Source organism: Nyctibius grandis, chromosome 2 (genome assembly GCF_013368605.1).
Source record: "Nyctibius grandis isolate bNycGra1 chromosome 2, bNycGra1.pri, whole genome shotgun sequence".
In the NCBI taxonomy this organism is placed as follows: domain Eukaryota; kingdom Metazoa; phylum Chordata; class Aves; order Nyctibiiformes; family Nyctibiidae; genus Nyctibius; species Nyctibius grandis.
The window spans coordinates 48,207,440-48,228,013 of record NC_090659.1 but is presented as its reverse complement, the minus strand read 5'-3'; the positions used below and the strand labels follow the sequence as shown (position 1 = coordinate 48,228,013).

Below are 20,574 nucleotides of genomic sequence, written 5' to 3'. Positions count from 1 at the left end.
GTTTGAGGAGAGGAAGGAAAATATTCCACTTTGCTTCTTCTGGTGCCAGCAGCCCCACCAGCATCACTACTCCTACCAGTGCAGCAGCCCAACTGGTGCTGGAGGCTGGCCCCACAACTTCCCAGGTGTCCCAGGACCATGTCCTCCAGGGGGTCCTTGGAGGCTAGCACCTTCCCAGGACCCTCTGCATCGCTCAGGCTCTGGGGGTGATGGCTCCCCTAGGCCAGGCAATGGCTGCGTGTAACCTGCAGCCCAGAGCCCTTGCCTGTGCCATTGCTCTCCTCAAAGAACAAGCAGCAGCAGGGTGGCTTAAATCGGTCATTTCAAAAGTTGGGGATTTCACGTGGCAAGCATGGGGAACCTTTGAAATGGGAGTAAAACACCATGGCAAAGTTTCAATTTTCCCTGTGTTTCTAAGTCTAGGTCCAAGTCTAAGTCTTGCAAGCATTTCTAAATCCAATTCATCTACACAAAGCCTGCGTGCTTGCGGGTAATTAGCTTGGAAGATCTCTTTGTTGCCTCAGCCTGGCTCTGTGTATACGCTCTGGTGAGTCAGAGAATTTAGTTCACTTAGAATGGATCATGTTAAGAAGAAGCTTGCAATCCTCAAATTGCCTCTGTCATTGGAAAAAATAAACCTCGCTCTTTCAAATCCTATTTACAGAGGCACAACGCAAACCCCTGTCAGCGTAAGTGTCGTGACCCATCGTGCGTGGTAGGTGCTCCCCAGGGCTGTGTCCTGTCCATCCACAGGCAGTTCCAGGCTCTTAAGTGAAGCCAAGGGTGAAGCACGGGCACAATATAAGGAAACCACAAGGACGGGATGTTCCAGGAGTAATGAAACACTGGGGAAATTAGGAGTGGGATGTATGTATCTGAGAGAAGTTTCGATGTGCAATTCAAGCGCTGAGTATATTAAATGAGTTTGTCATATCACTTATCCCACTGCTCTCCTCTGCCAGAAGCATGGATTTCTGGCTACTTCCACTCTTTTTTTTTTGTGCTAGACACAGGCCTGCGTGGCAGTGAAGGGCAGCCTGGCTCAGGCAAACTGAGGGTGTCTCATGTGGGTAAACATCCCTCCCACCAGTGGGTTTGCTGATGTCGTTTCACTCTCTAGAAAGCTGAGGATGTTTGTGGGGGGACAGCCTTGCTACAGGGCTGGTACCTCAGGGAACACTGCTGGGTACACCCCTCCAGGCTGCCTCCCAGGGGCCTGCCCCACCGAGGGGGCTGGAGAGTGAGTGCACAGTGGGAATGGGGAGCCTTTTCACACTGAATCTCAAAGGGTAGAAGGCCTGTAACCCTTCTTCCCCAAGAGGGGAAGGAAGAGAGGGCAGGGGAAGAAGGAGACAGCAAGCTACTTCTTGTACTACCTTCCAGACACCCCCTCTCCGCTCCTTGTTATTCTCACTACCAACCCCTTAGAGCCTCATTTGGCAAGGGGCTTAAAAGCACATCGGACTACTGTCGTATAACTTCATTGTACCACTCACTTGCTTCTACCTAGAGCTACTGTTCCTGGGCTTCCCAACTCTCCAGGTCTCACCTACAATAATCCGTATCATAAGCACCTCTGCATAACCCCCCTCTGTACTGCACGGGGGGAAGCCCTGCCTGCTGCTGGCGGTAGAATGTCTCCATTGTGGGCCCGTGTAGGCGCTGTATATAATCTTTCTCTGCCAATATATGTCTTCATGAGCTGCCCCCCCCCTCCCGAAAATAAAACGACTATTCTTTTCAGTTTTAAGTAGATTTCGTGCAATAAAAAACATTTTATTGCTTCCAGTAATTGGTATTTAATTTGCAGGCCTTTACAACTTGCAAAGAACAGACTGCTTTAGCTGGAGAGCTGGTATGTGTGTGCACTTTGTGGATTTTATTCCGCTGGCACTTGCTTAGTTGACTGGTGTAAAACGATACAATTATGGTTTTGCAATCAGAAAGGCTGCAGATAAAGACCTGGAGAGCTGTTATAAGGTCCTGGGTCCAATTTGGAGCAGCAGGCAAGACAATATAATTTTAGGGGGCGCTGCCAGCCTCCAACATCAAAACTTGACTCCTGTTAAGTGTTTTCCATTTTACTGTCAAAATATCAAAGGCTGTTATTTAAACCCGAAGTCTCTTAAAGTCGATTTTGTTTCTCTCTCCTCCTCCCCCACCTCTTTTTTTCCCTTTAACTACCCCGATAAACGTGAGGCAAGGTAACCTGTGAAATGTTAGCCCCCTTGCTCCCCACACTGCAGTGCAGGGGCATTGAAGCCTGCCACAACCCTTAATCTCTTTTTGGGGTGAAATCTCACTCTGGCCGGCCCCATTCCTTCCGACGGCTGCCGGGTGGGGGCGGCGGGGTGGGGTGTCCCTGCCCGTCGAGGGCCACTGGGGGCGGCAGCCGGGGCCGAGACCAGCTCAGAGGGAACCTGGGAGGGGAAGCAGGTCAACCCTTCCTCGGGGAAGATGCCCCTGCTGCACCCACCGATTCCCCCCCCCGAGGGGTCGGGGTAGTGCTCAGCAAGAGGTACCAACCGGCACACCTCGCCCACCCGCAGCCTTCACGAGTGGGATCGGGGACGAGGAGGGGGCGTCCACCCTGCGCCTCTCATGGGCACAGCTGCAAATCTGACATGAGCACGCCGCTGCCCCCTGCCCCGCTCCCCCGACGGGCCGGGCCGGGCCGGGCCGGCCGCGGATGCAGCCCCGGGCAGGGCAACATCCCTCCCCGTCTGACAGGGGGGCAGCGGGGGGCTGGTGGAGCCCCTGGACGGAACGGGAGAGAGGGGGGTGCATCCCGTCGCTACCGCTGAGCCCCGACAGATCGCGGGGCGGGGGGTCTCAGGGATGGAGTGTGTGCGTGTGCGTGTCTGTGCATGCATGGCTGTGCGCGGGTCCACCCGTGTGTGTGTGTGTGCGCGCGTGTGAGTGTCCACGCGTGTGCGCACCCCCCAGGCCTGTAGGGACTTAGGGACCTGCCATCGGAGGAGGTGAGCACCACCGGGGAAAGACCTTTTAAAAACACGCGCGTCGTTTCCAACTTGCTTTAACCGCGCGGTGACAGCGGAGCTGACGCCGCTCGGGCGGAGCACGGGTCCGCGGGGTGCCGGCAGGCTCCCCCCGGCACATTCCCCCCCCCGACCCTGCGGGGCTCCGGCACCCACCGACAGCCATCGCACCTCCCCCTCTGTCTGCCCATGACTGAGGGCAGCCAAAGAGGCAAGTTGTACCTTGTTCTTGTATAAAAATATAAGTAAATTCACGGGCTTCTGCTTGCAATAAACTGGCAAATGAATTAGTCCTTCCCTTGAGTATTAAACCATTATCTGATTTAAGTTTAGTCTAATGTTTCGACGGTTTCATTCTGGTAAGTGAAAAGGGGGGGAGGGGAAAGAGATAGTTGTGCCCTTGACAGAATAAATAAATAAATAAATAAATAATAAAAACCTAAATAGCCTTCTGTAGGAAAGAAGTTAATATACTCAATTATTTTCTGAAAAAGATCATAACATCTGGAAATTGATATCAAACGGTGTACAATCCCTGGGAGACGATAAACTTCCACTGTATAATATTTCCACTAGAAATCTTAATAATCCCATAAATCTTCCCTGTGAATTGGGAAAATGTAACAGTTCATTGAAATACTCATTGGGAAATAATTGAAAAAATGTAATAGTTCACTGAAATATTCGTGGCTTTTTTTCTTTCTTTGGTGCTGTTGCTAACTCTGTGCATGTGTGTAAATATTCCTACTTCGTTTTAAAGACATACACGGAATATTCCCTTGGGCGCTGCATACCATAAAAGAAAAATATGCCCTTTTGACTTATTAATCATTATTACAGAGTTCAAAATTGCAGCGTCCTTCGCACATTACTGAAGGAGGCAAACAATTCTCTCTGTGCGTAGTTTGTGTTGCTAAAATCAGTACAAACTTTACAGCTCGGAACTTTTTTCCCCCTCTTTTTCTGCGTTTTCTCTGATAGATTCTTCCAATTCAACTCGAGTTATCCAGGGCGACTGAAATCAAGGGGGCTGCTCGCCCATTATGCTCGCCCACTAAATTGTAACTAATTACACACAAATATTGTGATTCACCACGTGAATGTTTAGTTTTACAGAAGTAAAAGTGGATAACGATTTGAACGCGTCTAAGCTTCCTGTAATGAGTATATGAGTAATTAATGTTGCTGGCAAGATGTAGCTTTTTAAAAAAATGATCGTGATAGAGAAGACACGTTGTGCGTGTGTGTTCGCGTGAGCCTCCGTGCAGGAGAGAGGAGAGCATTTGTGTGGTTTTGGATTGAATTAATGTATCCCTTTGGTTATGTTGCTAGAAGTCGGAATAAAGACAATTAAGCCTTTAGCATTTCTGTCACACTCCATTAATTACTGCAGCCGCTCCTGTCCCGACCGCTTCGTAACATATTCATCAGGTACGGTACCCGTCCAGCAGCCTCAGCCGGGGAAGTAGGCTATTGTTAGTTTGAACTATAGCCTTTCCAATGTTCTTTATTTTACTTTTCATCCAAGATTGTTTTCCTCTCCTTTAAAAATGTTTTTCTAAAAATAAAACTCAACATAAATGTTTTAAGATTAGATTTGCGGGGAAACGGTTTAATTTTCACCATATGTTGCCACAGCGGCTTGTAGATTAAAAAAAAAAAAAAAAAAAAACGGAAAAAAAAAACTTTCCACTGAAGCTACCAAAAAAAAAAATCTAATATAAAAATATATTCTTCTCAATGCGATTCCCTCCTGTGGGCCATTTTACGCCCCCCCAAATAAATCTTTAAATTTGCAAGGAGGAGGAAAAAAAAAAGTGCCTTGATGACGGAAAAGCAAGTCCTGCCATGATAATGTCCTTCATTAATATTATAGATGTGTAGTGTGCTGGATGGATCAATCATATCCATTCACAATCAGGATTAAGAGAGACTATTTTAATGAAAATCTATTAGTCTCTCATCTGAGACACGGATGTTGCTTAAATCAATAAACAGCATAAAAGAGAATACGTCGCAGGTTTCTAAATTAAAAAAAAATCCCATCTATGAAATGTGTTAAGACGTCTGTAAAATCCTGAAACCCTCGATCGATACTTATAAATGTTTAATGGTTTTTTTTTAAACACAAATTGAAACCCATTAACACTGCATCCATTCTTATTATTAAAACAAATTGTCCTTGGAATTATGTGCTGTGGAAATGAAGCCAGATTGAAAGGGCATCCTCTGAAATATGTTTACTCGCTTTCATGTAAACCAATAAAAATCTGCAGGAGTCTGTAGCGTGAGCAGAAAGGTTTGATGTACAATGTCCATGATTACGGTCTCTGAATTAATCACGCGAAAGAGAAGGAGGGAGGGAGAGATGGAGATAGAGAGAGAGGACTCAGTTATCTACTCAACAAAATCTTGCTCTTCGGGTCAACGCGGATTAAAACGATGATTTTTCTGTTTGCTTATTTGCCCCATTTCGACCAAAATAAACTGAAGTGGGGGGAAGGGGGAAGGAAATCGGTTTCTTCCTACGTCACACCATGAGTCAATGTACAAATGTAAATTCCTCTTATAAATATGAAATCCAATACTTTGCCTTGGAAATGCTTAAAGCTAATGCAACGCTTAAACTTATTCATAATTATTGCTCTCGCTTAACTCGGAGAAAAACCCCAGTGGCCCAAGAGGTCTCTTTGAAAGCAGGATAAAAAAGAGCGCATGTATTGAGGACCGCGCTAAATAACGGCTCTTCCGCGGCGTACCTGGTCCGGGGCTGCTCCCTGGCAGGGCGAGACCCCCTGATCTCAAACGTCCCGCGCACTCCTGCCCCGCTCGCTCCGAGCCTGCGCCGCCGGGTTTTGAGCACCCGGGGCCGGACAAGGACGCCCGGCTGCAGCCGAGATGTGCGGCGCTGCCCGCACCCCCCGCCGCCGGCAGCCCTGCCTGCTCCGCCGGGGGTCGGGGGCCTGGGGGGCTCCGGGGAGCGGCAGCCGGGGATGGGGGCGGCCCCGGGGCGGGGGGCTCGGCTGTGTGCGGAGGGGAGTCTGCCCCGTAGGGCCGGCGGTGGGGCAATTGAGGAGCGCGGAAAGAAGCGGGGTGGAATGAGCGGGACCCCCTTTTGCCAAGCAGGATGGCCAGAGAGGGCGAGGGCTCCTGTCCGGTGCCCCGGGGCGGTAGGGAGGAGGAGGAGGAGGATTTGGGGGTTCAGTGTCCAGCGGGTAACCCGTGAGGCCGTGCTGCCAGGGGGAGCCCTCAACGTGCGCTGATGCTCGGTCTGCAAGGAACTAGGGGGAGGGGGGGGGGGTGTCAGGGAGAGTGGGGTGGCTTGTGCCACGGCAAAGGGGTACTCAAACTGCCGAGCTGAGACGGGGGCAGGGGGCAGCTCTGAGGGGCGCTGGGTGACTTCTTAGTTTTGCGACAAACGTCCCAGGAGCTCCGCGCCTGCAAGGGAATGGGTTTGGCGGCAGCTCCTTCCCTCCCTCTCTCCCCACCCTCCCTCCCTCCATCCCTCCTCCCCAGCCCATTATCAGGAGCAGCAATAAGCATAATCCCCCTCTGAACTCGATGACAAAGTTTGTAGCGGGGTCAAACCTTTGCCCGCACGCGCACCACCTTGCCCTCGGTGCCCGCACGGTCATGGGCTGCGGGGGAGTCCCGGGGACGCTCCCCGCCTCCCCCCGCTCCTCGCCGCCCTATTGGGACGGGACGGGCCCGTCATCCCCCGCAAAGCTCCGCGCTGCGCGGAGCGCTCAGTGAGGCCGTGCGCGCCCGCCGGGCTGCCCGCGCCTCCGCGCCCTCCGCCGCCTGCCATGCCGGGGGTCCGCGGTGTCGGGGCGGATGCCGGATCCCCGGGAGGGTTGGACTCGCTCCGCTTCTCTTCCTCTTTTTTTTTTATTTATTTATTTTTTTTTAATTATTTCTCCCTTTTTTTCCCCTTTCCGGTGCTTTGTTTCGCTTTTCGCTTTCGGAGCGAGTCTGAGGCAAGTTCCCCCCTTCTGCAGGGCTCCCCCCCGGCGGTTTTCCCGCTGCCGTAGGGGGCGGCGAGTGGCGGTGGGCCGCGAATTGCCGCGCGATTTGCGCGCCCGGTGGCTGCCCCGAGCCGAGCTGCGGGTGCGGGAGACGGTGGGGGGGGCAACTGTCTTTCCAACCGGGCGCTCCCGCGCTGCCGGGAAGCGGGGAGGGGGAGCGGGATGGGGATTGGAGCGGGGGGCAACAGGGCTTTTTCCGCTCTCTTTCAGGGGGCTTGCATTTGCCCCTGTCCTCGGGGGCAGGACCCCCGGCGGGGGCAGGAGGGGCCCGGAGGGTCTCCAGGAGAAGCGTGGGGCTGGGCACAGGGGGGTGCCGCGGGGAGGAGAGCGGGACGGGGACGCGGGGAAGGAAAGGGGGGGATCCAGGGGAGGGGGTGCAAACTCCGGCAGCTCGGGGAAGCCGAAGCGCACCGTGCCGCACCGGGGCAGGGGAAGCGGAGTCAGTAAATATTTATCCTTATTTGCTGTTTGCTGCGAGGGAGGCAGAGGGAGGCCGGGCACGGCGGGGGATCGATGCGGGGCGAGCCGAGGGCTGGGGAAAGTTTCCCCGGCGGCGGCTCAGCCCCGGCGCAGCCCCGCGGTGTCTCCCCCGCGGGAGCGTGTGTCTGTGTCCCCGCGTGTGCGTGTGTCGGTGACACGCTCGCACCGCGCCACCAACATGTGCCACTATCCCCCCCGAGCCCTTACACACGCGGACTGCGTGAGAGAGGCACAAGCAGCGTGTCGTGCCGGGATCTTCTCTTAGCCATACGTTACTTCGACGTCTATCGTTTGCCTTTATTATTTATGTGGTGCCGTGTGATATACATTAGAGCCTCGGATTTGATTGGCGTTTGCGATGACAAGACCTGTTTGTTAAGTTGTAAGGCTTCCTCGGCTCCCTCACTTGTTAAATGAACTCTGGAGGAAGGATGCCACCAAGACACAACAATATAATAAATGTCAGGGATATCCGCAGTGCCGAGATCAAATGATCAATCCTTGTCCCCTAGATAATCATTTTAAATTCGCACAGGGGGAGATTGATTTTTTTTTAAGCCCTTTATTAATTGCTTCCTCGATTATTATTTTTTCCCCTCCTCCTGTGGAGGTGTTAACTCTGGTGCTGGGGGCACCTTTGGATTAATTAAACGTATTTTTAGCGTTTTAATGTTCTGCTAATTTTCAGAGCAGTCCCACGCTCCTCCGGAAAAGAAACAATGGCCCCTTGCTCCAGCGAGGAGCCTCCTTTGGTTGCGGTTCAGAGCGGAGGGTGGCGTGACGATGGGCTCTGATTATCTCAAACTCGAGGCGAGGGAATGAGAAGAAAGTAAAAAGGCAAACGACCAGAAGACAAAATTCCTCCAAATATCAAATAACCCTTCGCATTAAAGCCCGAGGAGAGGAGACAGAAATAAAGAGCGGGGAAGTGGGCTCCGCTTGAGGTTCACACGGGGCGGAGCGGCGCTAGAAATGCCGGCGCTGTTATCTGGAGATGAATTTCAGGCAGCTATTCAAGCTCACAGAGTAATAATTATTCCGAGAGTACAACAAAAATTACAGCAGCCTACCAAGAACAAGGTGGGGAAATTATTGCCCGTCCTATCTTAAATCCGGTAGGATATGTTTCGTTAAAAAAAAAAAAAAAGAAAGACGATTTAATGCTCTATTTGTCGTGTACAAACTCTCGCGTTAACAAATTACCCCTCTGCTGTACGCAGCAGGGTAGCTCTACATCCAAAGAAACATTTTAGATTTTAATTTTCCCCAACAGTATCTTCAGACGACATAATAACAGTAAACAAGAAAACAGACCCTGCGATATTTACGCGCATCTGGAGAGCCCCCCTACCTATGGATAAAAAAACCCCAGTCAAGCAACCCCCTCCAAATCCTCCGAACACACCGACACGGATCTCCGAGACCCCTTGCAACTTGTTTAACTGCAACACGCGTCCCCCTCCGCGCACCCACCCACCCGCCCGCCCGCCCCGACAGGCAACACTTTCAAAACAGCATTTTTGGTTCGATGATTATTTTGACCATTTAATTAAGAGAAATTAGCTAAATAGCAAATCAGGCAGAATTTTCAATGATTACAACAAATGCACATCTCCGGCTTTTTATTCATTACCTTTTTTTAATTGAACACTCATTTTCTTTTCCTCTTGACAGCGATACATTTAATTGCTGGAGCACAGTTATTTGATTAGCTGTGGGTCCGTTTTTACTCACGGTGTTGCTACGCACAGGATGTCCTTACAATCAATTAAGTCTTCCTCGACTTTCATTTCTGCAACCCATTTACAGAATGCAGATACCTATTTTCATGTTTTCCTCTCATCCCCCTCCTTTATTCCTCTCTCTCTCCCCCCCACTTTTTCGTTTTGCCTCTTTGCCTCCCTAAATCAAGGTGCAAAGATGCCAAAGAGTGATGAAACGAAAGAAGCCAATTGCTGGACTGAGGTGGGGGAGATAGCTGCTAGGAGTCCGCCTGCGACTATTGAGCAGTCAGTAATTGCTGGAGACAGGGAGAGCTGGGGGTTGGGCTGAGGTAGCATGTATAAATAGTGTGATCTCAAATTGAAAGGCATAAATAACAGCAGGAGTGATCTAACCCTATACAGCCCATCTTCTACGTGCAAAAACAGCGTGCGGAGGACGGCCACATCTCCGACTGAAAACAAGTGGATCTCTGTGGATAAGATCACCGGGCAGCCATGGAAGAACTTACGGCTTTTGTATCCAAATCTTTCGACCAGAAAAGCAAAGAGAGCAGCAGCGGCAGTGGCAGCAGCAACAAGAAGGAGACGATCACGTACAGGGAAGTTTTGGAGAGTGGGTTGGCTCGCTCTAGGGATCTTGGAAACTCTGACTCTAACCTGCAGGACATGACCGAGAGCAGCAACCATTGCCCGGTGCATCTTTTCAAAGACCACGTAGAGAGCGACAAGGACAAACTGAAGGAGTTCAGCACGGGCAGGACGGCGGAAGGTAAGAGCGGGACTGGGCACCCTCCGCCCCGCGCCCCTCGCCGGCAGCCCCGGCCCCCTCCCCGGCCGACCCTGGCTCTCCGCAGCGTGGGCGAGCCGGCCACCGCGGCCCCGGCCCCGGCGGGGCGAGCGGGCTCGCCTCCCGCATCCTGCCTCCCTCCTCCGGCCGCCTCCCTCCCGCAGCGGCGGGAACATACGCTTAGAAACACATATGCCTGCATGCATAACGTGAGCATAGCCGTGAAAAATAAGTCGCAACTTCGGTCCTCCTCCCCCTCCACCAGCTCCCGTTCACATCCGAAATCGATCGGTGCGTTAGGCGTTCACTCGCCCGGGGGAAGGGGGCAGCGCAGGACGTCAGACATTTTGTCTATCTGTGTATTTTTGTACGAGAAAACCTTGTTTGGGGAGTTTTAATGCCTGAGAAGACCTGTTCTTCCTACTTCCGGGCCGTCAGGATGCTGCTGCTGCTTCTAGGAGAAAGCTGGATGTGGAGAGGGCTCTCCCTGGACATTCTGTCTTGTGTCGGTCAGCCTGTCTTAGCCAGAGGCTCCGGCTGGAGAGGAGGAGGAGGAGAGGAGCTGCCCGGGCCCGGGTGAGGCGGAGCATCCCTGCGGAGAGAGGCACCGGCTGGCCCTGCTGCCGGGTCCCTCGGTCCCCTGCCTGCCCTTCTCACCTGGGCCGGGGCAGCACCGCCTCCCCCCGGAGTGCGGGGACCGCCAGCCGTGGGGCAAATCGCCATTCCTTCTCTTAGTGGAAAGGAATTAAAATTAAAGATAATTTTGAAACGGAGCAAGCTAAAAATCCCGCACAAGCTCGCAGGGGAAGGAGAGAATAAAAAGGGCGGGGGGGATTAGAAAGTTGAGAAAGTGTCTCTAGGCAAGTTAGACAGGTGGACCTGCCTGGGGAGCTACTGGCTAGCTTGGGATAATAAAAAACGGTTAATAGGTTGGGGAACAACAATCAGCCTTTCAGCTGTTTCCTACCGTTTGATCTTGTTTAATGTAACATTGGGCAAAGGCAATTGAATTTACAGCCCAAACGCTTATTTAATATCCTCCTCTCTTCCACCCCCTCCCCAAACACAAGGATCGGGTATAATCACATATTCGGGTACCCGTATTTCTGCACAAGACAGTACCGCTCAGCACTGCTGATTTTCCTTCTCTGGTCGACAGACTGCAAAACGAGAGGGTTCGGTTTAGAGGAATCATTCGCGCAGGAGATGGTTTTAAAAACGATGAGCAGGGCATGCTCCAGGGAAAAAAATCTGAAAAAAAAATTTACAATGCGAACGAACAAAAAAGAAATATCTCTGCTACTCCTCCTTTTCCCTGTGTATCGAAATTCTGGCTGTATGTTTAGCTAATCTAATCTATGGAGAGGGGGCTGGGGTGGGGATGGAAGGGAGGAGTTGGAAGGATGCTGAGATGCCTGTGACAGTTTAAATTCATGCCAGGTTTCAGTCTAATTTCAGCTGATGCCGGCGTGTGATTTCAGTCCCAGCGATATGCTAGTTAATATTTGATACCTATCACGGACACGCTGTAGCCTCGGATCTCCGAGAGGAGACAGAGCTTTTGAACGCGCTTCGTTTTCCCTAAGCATTTGACGGGTTAGCACCCTCATCTTTTCGTAGGGGTTCCCCTCTACAGCAGAAATGCGAACAAAATGCCGTTAAAACCAACCAGCGAACACCCCACTTCGGAGGCCAGACCCTTCACAAAGTTTTATGCAGCCGATATCCAGCCCGGAGTGGGAGACGGGGAGCCCGGAAGAGCGATTACGGCAGGGACAGTTTTTCATTTCGGAAGTGAAAACGAGCACTACGGCTTGGGTCCCCGCCTTGCTTAAGCACAAATGCAGTTCAGGACGTTTCATTACGTTAAATTAACTTACGATTTGCAGTTAGTCATTTGCATTTTAGGGTGCCCCTAAGTACATAGGATAATATATATGTGCATGGCACGTTTGTGTGTGTGTATACATATACATATATATATACACATACGTAAAAAATACGTGTCTTTGGTGAGGGAAAACGGATTTAATTCAGGACCGTTTGCAGATGTGGCTTCCCCCCAGCCCCGCACTGCCCAGAAGGTAAAGCAGGGACAAAGGAGGCAACCGGGCAGGCTCATCCCGGGACACTGCCGGTGCCCGCGCTAGATGCGCGCCCCGAGGAGCGGCCTGGGCAGACAGGGGGTCCCGGGGAACCGGCTCAGCCTCCAGAAATGCTCCCTGCTCCAGCACCTCTGCTCTTTTCGTTAGCCGGATTTAAAAGAGGGACGGTGCTTTGAGGCCGCCTGACATGAAGGAGAAGGGGGAAAAATAAAAAAGGGAAAGAAAGATATAAAGTCAAAACAATAAATCATCCCCCTGAACATAAAAAAGGGCAACTGTTTTTCCCTGCCGCCTTCCCAGTCCTCCTTCCCTCTGCCAGGGAGAAGGGAGCACAGCGGCTGCCTCCGGTCGCAAGCCCGCCCCGAGCCCTCTTGGGCTTCATGAGGGGTGTCCAGCTGTTTTGGAGGGGCTGGGAGGCACCCACGCTCCTTGAGTCCGCTGCCCTGCGCAGGCCCGCCGCCCCGGGGCTTTCGACCCGCCGGCAGGTATTTTGGGGCAAGGAGGGGTGATAAGGGGGAGAGGGATGAACGGTCTCGGTCTCAGGCCCATGGAAAGTTTCTTTTACGAGGCAAATATTTTCACCGTGGCTTCACCATGACAGCAGTGGGGAGCTTCTTGCATAACCCTCTTTACTTTGGGAGAAAACGGCGACGGAGAAACCCCCTTCCCTTGCCTCTGCCCACCGCCTGGACGTATCGAGGGGCCGGCGGTTTTTCTACCACCCCCTTCCCCGAACTGCCCATGCAAACCGGCGGCACGTCTTCCTCCTCACCCTGGAAAGAAAATAAAATTATATTTATATATATAGTTTTTTCTGTTGAGGCATCAGCCAGGCAAGGCAGCGCGGCTCCCTCCCTCCCTCCGCCCGGCGAGGTGCCCCCGGCGCGGAGCTGGCAGCGGGGCTCAGCGCGAGCCGGTGTCCCCCGGCCCGGCCCGGCCGCCAGCCCTGCTAGCCCCTCCGGCCTGCTGGGGCCGGCCTGGGGACTCCCCTCCGGCCCATTTGTTGCCCCCACAGGTTGCCTGAAGTTTGGGGACTAAGAGAGGGGAGGGGGGACACCCTCGTGTGCTGCGGAGAGAAACTTCGGAGAGGTGCGAGGGGAGGCTCAGTGTCGTTTTCTCCTTCCCCCTCCCGGCAGGGATCTACGAGTGCAAAGAGAAGAGAGAAGATGTGAAGTCAGAAGATGAAGATGGACAGACCAAGCTCAAACAAAGGAGAAGCAGAACCAATTTCACACTAGAGCAGCTGAATGAGCTGGAAAGACTTTTTGATGAGACTCACTATCCGGATGCCTTCATGAGGGAGGAACTAAGCCAGAGGCTGGGACTGTCTGAAGCTAGGGTTCAGGTAAGAGAAAGGCTCTGTTCCTGGAAACGTCCTCACCTCACTTCCTAACTGCCAGCGGATCCTAGCACAGTGCCCCGTTTCATCCAAAGCGGGGAGGTGAAGGCAGAGACGACACGTGTGATGGGGAAGCTGTTTGCAACTCCGCGTACCTGTCCTGCCACACAGTAATTCTGCTCTGGGAATGTCTGCCCATGCCTTGCATTTCCTAGGAAGGCTGTTTAATTTTTTTTTTTGGAGCGGGGGTGGTGGTGGAGGTGATAGTGTTGACAAGTCTCTAATAACTGAGCAACTCGCTATTTTTTTTTTCAATTATTGTATTTTTCCTTGCAAACGTGCCATTAACTCCGCTAATCCTCACTTTATTCCCCCTTCTTCTTTTATGGGGCCGTTATGGAAAAAAAAAGCCTAGGAAACAATCGCCGTGAATAAGGCTAGACGGTTTGGGTGCTGAGGGATGGGATTAGCCAGAGCCGGGGGAAAGGTGCCCGCTTTAATTCGCGCAGCAAGCCTATGAATGCATGGCACCCCATCTGGTGGAGTCTCCCCCCGTCCCTCCTATCCCGCTTCAGACACAGCTAAATACCAATTAGCCTTCGAAACCTTGAAAACAGGTCCGGGTTGGTGTAGTTTTGGGGCCATCAAAGCCGTCTGTTTGGGTGGCTCCACATCGATTATGTTAAAATTCGATTTTCGGTTTGTTGCAGGGGAAAAATACTTCCCTCCCCTCTTAAGCCTACTAGGGAATGCCTCCCCAAAACAGATGTCATATAAAAATAAAACACACCTAGAAATCATTAATAAAATTAACCTGTGGCTCTCTGAGCAGGCCTAGAGCAGGAGAAACCTGAAGGAAATCCCTTCTTGGGTTATAAGTCTGTCCTTGGCCTAATCGAAGAAGAAAAAGTCACCAAACCAACCCCTCCCCTGAACAAAACGCCTTCACACCCTGGAGATATGAGATGAGCATGCATATGTATATCCACCTATAGGTGGGTACACATAGGTAGACATCTCCGTGACTACCTTCACCCCCAGGGCACAGTAGTACGACAAGAAATACAGCCCCGAGCTGGAGTGGGGAGAGGGGTCGGCTTGTCCCCCTCCTTAAACGCGTCCCACCCCGGAAAGTCCGCAGGCAGGGTCCAGCTCCCCCCGCAGCCGCCCAGCAAGCCTCTGCCCGAGTGAGCGACTATCTCGCTTTAAACAACTGCCTCCTGGAGGCATTTCCCGAAATAGATAGAGTAGCGAGGTTGTTTTCTTTTTTGTTTTTGTTAAAGGCTCTTTTCTCCCCTCAGTTCCTGCCTCTCGGTATAAACCGAGCTGGGTGAAGGATGGTGCCGGGCACATGCCTTAGGAAGCGCGGCTTGCAGGGGATATTGCAGGGGTTCAGAGTGCTGCTGCTGGCCTGCTTTCTCCTGGAAGATTGATCTAACCACACCATATAAATTAATGAAAAGATTAAACTTTTGCTGAAGGGGACATCAACTCTTATGTCATCTTCCCAGATCTTCTTACTTGGGCTCTGTAATATCTTTCCACGGCCTTGATGTACTGTTTCTATAAAAATAAATTACTTGTAATTGAATTCTGCACTCTTTCTTTCAAGTACTTTATTACTGAGCAGCACCTTAACAGGATGTTCATAGTTGCAGGAAAATTGGTGCTTCAAGTGCTTGCAGATCTTAAAACAGCACACCAAAAAAAGAAAAAAAAAGGGATACTGGTTGAGGCAAAAATTATGAGAGAGATTAAAAAAAGATAAATGTAGTAATCTTTTAAGAGAGGCTGGCATGGATGAAAATAAAACTAGAAATAAAAGAAATGTCAAGAGGAAAAAGAGGAAAAATGGATAATTAATTAGGAAATAAGAAGAGACCTTGATATCCATCAAGAAGTGGAAGCAGGAAAAAAGGAGAAGGGGAAAAAAACGGAAAGTTTTTTTTTAATACTTCCAGAATTGTTCTCTAATTCCTATCTGAACCGCTTGTCCCTTGCTGTTAAAGGATATAGTTTCAATTTAGTGTGGAAATTTGCTGTAAATAAATTGAAGCTCCTATGGTAGCTAGTCCTTATTAACCTTTTATTTTTAGTGTTGTACTGGAAACTCATATCACCCAGCTGTCAGGGTTATAATTGAAAGTTATGAGACCATAGTGAGGAGCAGGCAGTAATTCAATTACAACAAATATCTTTGGGTTTATGGTGCAGGGCTAAATTAAATGTCATTATTCACTGTCTCTAATGGAAATCAAAAGGAAATCAGATTAGAGCATTTGTGAAAGAAATCACTGAGTGATCCTTAATGAAGAAATAACTGTCTAAAACAGTGTACTGTGCTTTACTTAGCATATTCATGACTAATTGGAATTGATCGTGAATCACACCAAGCCTGATTTATTATCGCTTAACGCAGTGGCTAATTCATCACTTTTATTCCTCATAACCTTATTTTTTCATAGCTGAAGGGAAAGGGCACTTCGTTTTCCAGATTTAAATATAATTTCTGTTTGAAAGATGTTCTGATTTCCAAGAGAAGATGTTTAAAAGCTTCTTAAATTCCTCTTGACAATTTATACTCCTGGGGGGCGGAGGGGGAGTTTGGGGAACACACACAAGGAGATTTCCTGCAAGAATTTACAACCGCAAAAATATGTATTATTGTCGCTACAGCACGATGATATTTTGCATGCTCATACCTAAAAAATATATATATATATAAATCCCTAACGGCCCGGTTAAAAGGAGAAGCGTTGCATGATGTTAATATTTGCGTGTTGCTGGTAGGGAAAAACAGGCTTGTGCTGTGCTGTGCGTCTCAGGGCAGCGAGGCGGCAGCGGCGCCTGGCTAGCGCGGGGAGGGCTGTGCTAGCCACCAGCCAGCGGGTAGCGGCAGCGGCCGGTCGGTCCGTCGGTCGGTCCGTCAGTCGGTCCGCACCCGCAGCGCCCAACGGCAGCCCTCTGCGCCCTCCCCCCGGCCACCCTAGGCAGGAAAAACGGTGCTCCAATTTAGAGAAGGCCAATTCCTACTTAAGAAAATCACTGAGGTACCCGAGGTAATTAATGCCTTTGGAAGCCTTTCTTTGCACTAATTACTCTGTTGTAAATGACCATCATTAAGGCAATTGAAGAAAGCTTGAAGGGAAAATTTGATGTAGGAAGTGCAGTTAGTATTAATTAACCGTATGATCTCTTGGCAAGTGAAAGAACATAAAAGGTTGTAGGTGTTGACTTAGCCACAAGATTTTATCAGCGGTGAAAGTCAATGTTTGTCCGTATTTGATAGGTTTTGATGTAAGATAAGGGTCCGCAAAACATTTTGGTCCGTGCCTCTGACGATCCTTTGGGGAGAGCTGCTAAACCGAGCACCTCGGAAGGGGAAAGTAATGAAGGTCTGAAATGCCCCTGGAAAAGAGGCAGGGGAGGCGCAGCGGCAACTGCGAGTTCTGCGCTTGTTGGAGTCCGAACGGCTGGAATTAGGGGAGGATTATTGGATTATAGGCTTTTCTCGGGTAGGGGCAAGAGCACTTTTTTACATCCCAGCCTGCAAAGATGTTGCTCTTGTCTGTCCAGAAGTCTACAGAAGCGGGTTTTGTTTTCTTTTAACGTTTGGGGAACGGGGAATGATTCTGCCCCTTTTGTTCAAGTTCAGTATCCCGCATCTTCTCGGAGATCTTCATCACCTCCAAACCCAGCTCGGGAGAGGGCAGGCGGTCCTGTCGCTTAGGGGCCAGAACCCGCAGTCTGTCCTGGCCCACGCTGGCTGCTCCCGGGATGCTGAGGTGTGACTGGAAAGGGAGCGAGGGTCCCACTCGGCCTGCGTGTGGCCTTATTTTAAGTGTTTGTGGGAGCGGCCCCTCGCTCCAGACGGGTGGCACAAGGACCGCCACCACCCGCCTGGAGGGCACGGGGACCTCGGTGCGAGGCGGCCGGCTCCCGCTGTCCCCGGCTGCCAGGGCGCTTCTGGTCTCCTAGGTTCAGTTCCCTCTGATAAACGACACCAAAGAGCAGGACCCCCCCAGACAACCCCTCCGCAGCACATGGAGGGGCTCACTCTGCCCGGGGCTGAGCTCTCCCCCTCGGCTGCTCCCGAGGAGAGACCTCAGCAAAGTTGTGCGGAGTCTCCCGCCCTCCATCCCTAGCCCCTGAGATAATCCTCACTTAGCAGCTGCCTAGTCTACCTCCGTTTTTTTGTTTGTTTCTGTTTGCGTTTTCTTTTCACAGGTCTGGTTCCAGAACAGGAGAGCAAAGTGTCGAAAGCAGGAAAACCAGATGCACAAAGGTGGGTAAGGGGGTACGGGCCACCCGGGGGGCGGTGGCCGCGGAGCCCCGGGGCGCCTTCGCTGCTCACCCGGCCCTGTGTCTCCCCGCAGGTGTGATCCTGGGAACCGCCAGCCATTTAGACGCCTGCAGAGTGGCCCCCTATGTGAATATGGGAGCCCTGAGGATGCCTTTCCAACAGGTAGTTAGCTCCGGTTTTATTTTCCTTTCTCCCGTCAAGCTCCGACCCCCATTCGTTTGGACGGGAGGAAGCCGGTCACGTTTACAAGTGCCATTTATATAGAAGTTGGCACGTATTAAAAACAGGCTGTAAAACTTCGTGAAGGAGCCCCCGCCCGGCTGCCGGGAGCTCAGCGCCCCTCGGGCCCGGGCAGGGGGCTGAGCGGGGGAGTCCCACGGCCCCGGGAGGCGCTGCCAGTGCTACGGCCCCCCCGCCCCCGCCGCCTTCGTGCAGTGGGCTGGCACACGGCCCCGGGGCCACCCGCAGACGTGGCAAAGCGGAGCTGGCCCCCCGGGGGCACATCGCCTTTCCGGGGCACGGAGGGCCAGGGGGCGCCCGGGCAAGATCCTCGGGGATGGAGCGGCGCGGCCCCGTTCCGAGCCGCCCAGGGGCTGCGATCTCCGCCCGCTGCCGGAGCGCGCAGCGGGAGGACGGTCTCCCATGCGGTGGGCGAAACCATGAAGGGGAAAAAAATGTATGCGGGCTCTTGCCCTGTCGTGCTCCCCCTCCTTCTCAGGCGGGCTGTCGAGGCCTGGCCTTTTCCGATGGATGCGGCCGCCCAGGAGGTGGGCAGACTTCTCTCGGATGCGCTGCTGCTGTGCCGGCCTGCCGGGACCGGGGCAGTAGCGGAGCGCAAGCACTGGGCCAGGGTTCTTGCCCTAAAGAGGCGCAGGCCCCCGGGGGAAACCGTGACGAAGGAGACGAAATTCCGTCCCTTTTCCAGCCAACCCTCACCGCCGCTTGTAACTCCCCCCCCCCCCCCCTTTTTTTTTTTGGTCAATCAATCGGTGAATCGATTTTTCCCAGCCCCAAGGGACCCTCCACCACCTTCTCCATCTCAGAGACACGTGGAGCTGACAGATTAATTGTATTGATTTTTAAAAGACATATTTGGACCAAAATAATTAAATACATAAATAAACTCTCCCCCACCCCTCCCCGAACCTACCCGGAGCTGAAATCTCTCAGTCAACCCAATGTGTTTGTGTAGGTCGAGAAAGCTCCAAAGCAAACACCAACCCGGTATATAACGGACCTGTGGCCAAAGAGTTTTTAGCACGGTATAAATAAACATCCCTGAAAAAAAAATTATAAAAAACTTTAGCTATTTAACACTTGTTGGCGCCCGTGCGTTGGGCCGCATATTTTTTTTTAATATTTTTTTAAAAAATATGAGGAGGGTTAAGTATGTCTCTGTGCCCCCGGGTAAACGCGGAGCGGAGATTTGCTGCGCTGCGGGCAGGGGGGCTCTGCTGACGAGTTGCTCTTTCAGCCGCCGGCCTCCCGGGAAGGGTCGAGGCGGGGGCGGCCGTGGCGGGAGGCGGGTGGTGGCGGTTCGGCGGCCGAGGGGGGGGCGCGGCGGGGGCAGCGGCGGGGCTGACGCTGTGTCTCTGCCTCTGCCGCCGCCCAGGTCCAGGCGCAGCTGCAGCTGGAGGGCGTGGCCCACGCGCACCCGCACCTGCACCCGCACCTGGCGGCCCACGCGCCCTACCTGATGTTCCCGCCGCCGCCCTTCGGGCTGCCCATCGCCTCCCTGGCGGAGTCCGCCTCCGCCGCCGCCGTGGTGGCCGCCGCCGCCAAGAGCAACAGCAAGAACTCCAGCATCGCCGACCTGCGGCTCAAGGCCCGGAAGCACGCCGAGGCCCTGGGGCTCTGACACGCTTCAGCCGAGACCCCTCTCACCCTCCCCACCCCGCGGCGGGCGTGTGTGTGACCCTCACGGACCGCCGCTCTGCCTCCCCCCCGCTCCTCCTCCTCCTCCTCCCCGGCCGCAGGGCGAGCAGCGGGCGCTCCGGGCCGCCCTGCCGCCTTCTCTCGTTTTCGTTATTTTGTTTTTGTCCCCCCCGCCCCATTTCTTTCCCCTCTCCCAAGGTCTGAGAGTGCTCGGCGGCAGCCTCCTCCCACCGCTTTCCTCGCCCTCTCGCCCCAAGGGACTTGGCGGCCGGAGGAGCCGGGCGAAGAGGGAGGCCCCGGCGGCCGTTTGAGGCCGTTGACGCTGCGTGGCACGGTGGGGACTCGCCGCGGGGCGAGGGGGCCCGGCTACCGCCTGGGGCACAAGCACACACACACGCAGCGAACACGCACCCACGAGTCAGAGACTCCGCGGAGGATAAAGTAGGTGGGAGGAGAGAGAAAGGAGAGTTTAAAAAAAGAGGAAAAAAAACACAAAAAGGAAAAAAAAAAAGAAAGGAAACGATCTCTAAATTATGTTAATCTGTGAACATTGGGGACGCTTTGGATTTTTGACCCTGGCAAAAGTGATCGCTCCAGCATAACGTCATCTGCTGCTGTCAGTTTTGCTACCTTGTGCATGTGTCTAACTAAACACGTTTTGAAGATCAGAAATATATTAGAACGAAACAAAACAAATAGTAATAATAATAAATAATAAATCCTTGGGGCTGGTCTCCATTAAAGATGACATTTCTTTGTTGCCAACAGTATTATTTCACTGCCATGAATTTCTTCCATCACTGAGGAGCTGCTGCTGCAGAACTGGTTTGAATTTAAATGTGGAATTTCAGATCTGAGGCAAGGCAGTTTTTTTTTCCTTTTCTTTCCTAAAAAAAAAGAAAAAAGCAGCAATAACAAAAAATGTGCGTCTCAAATA

The 20,574-nt window shown here is 52.2% G+C and overlaps 1 protein-coding gene across 1 annotated transcript; it reads left to right on the top strand.

Moving 5' to 3' along the window:
• The first annotated feature begins 9,686 nt into the window (after positions 1-9,686).
• SHOX (SHOX homeobox) lies at positions 9,687-20,314 on the top strand. Its single transcript, XM_068425409.1, has 5 exons — positions 9,687-9,997; positions 13,257-13,465; positions 17,687-17,744; positions 17,836-17,924; positions 19,375-20,314. Exons 1-5 carry the CDS (start codon positions 9,724-9,726, stop codon positions 19,618-19,620), a joined length of 876 nt encoding a protein of 291 aa, XP_068281510.1. The 5' UTR covers positions 9,687-9,723; the 3' UTR covers positions 19,621-20,314.
• The last annotated feature ends 260 nt before the right edge of the window (positions 20,315-20,574 follow it).

Coding starts and splice junctions, on each gene's coding strand:
- SHOX (XM_068425409.1), top strand. CDS start 9,724: ATGGAAGAACTTACGGCTTTTGTATCCAAATCTTTCGACCAGAAAAGC. Junction 13,466..17,686: donor TGTCTGAAGCTAGGGTTCAG/GTAAGAGAAAGG, acceptor TTCTTTTCACAG/GTCTGGTTCCAGAACAGGAG. Junction 17,925..19,374: donor TGAGGATGCCTTTCCAACAG/GTAGTTAGCTCC, acceptor GCCGCCGCCCAG/GTCCAGGCGCAGCTGCAGCT.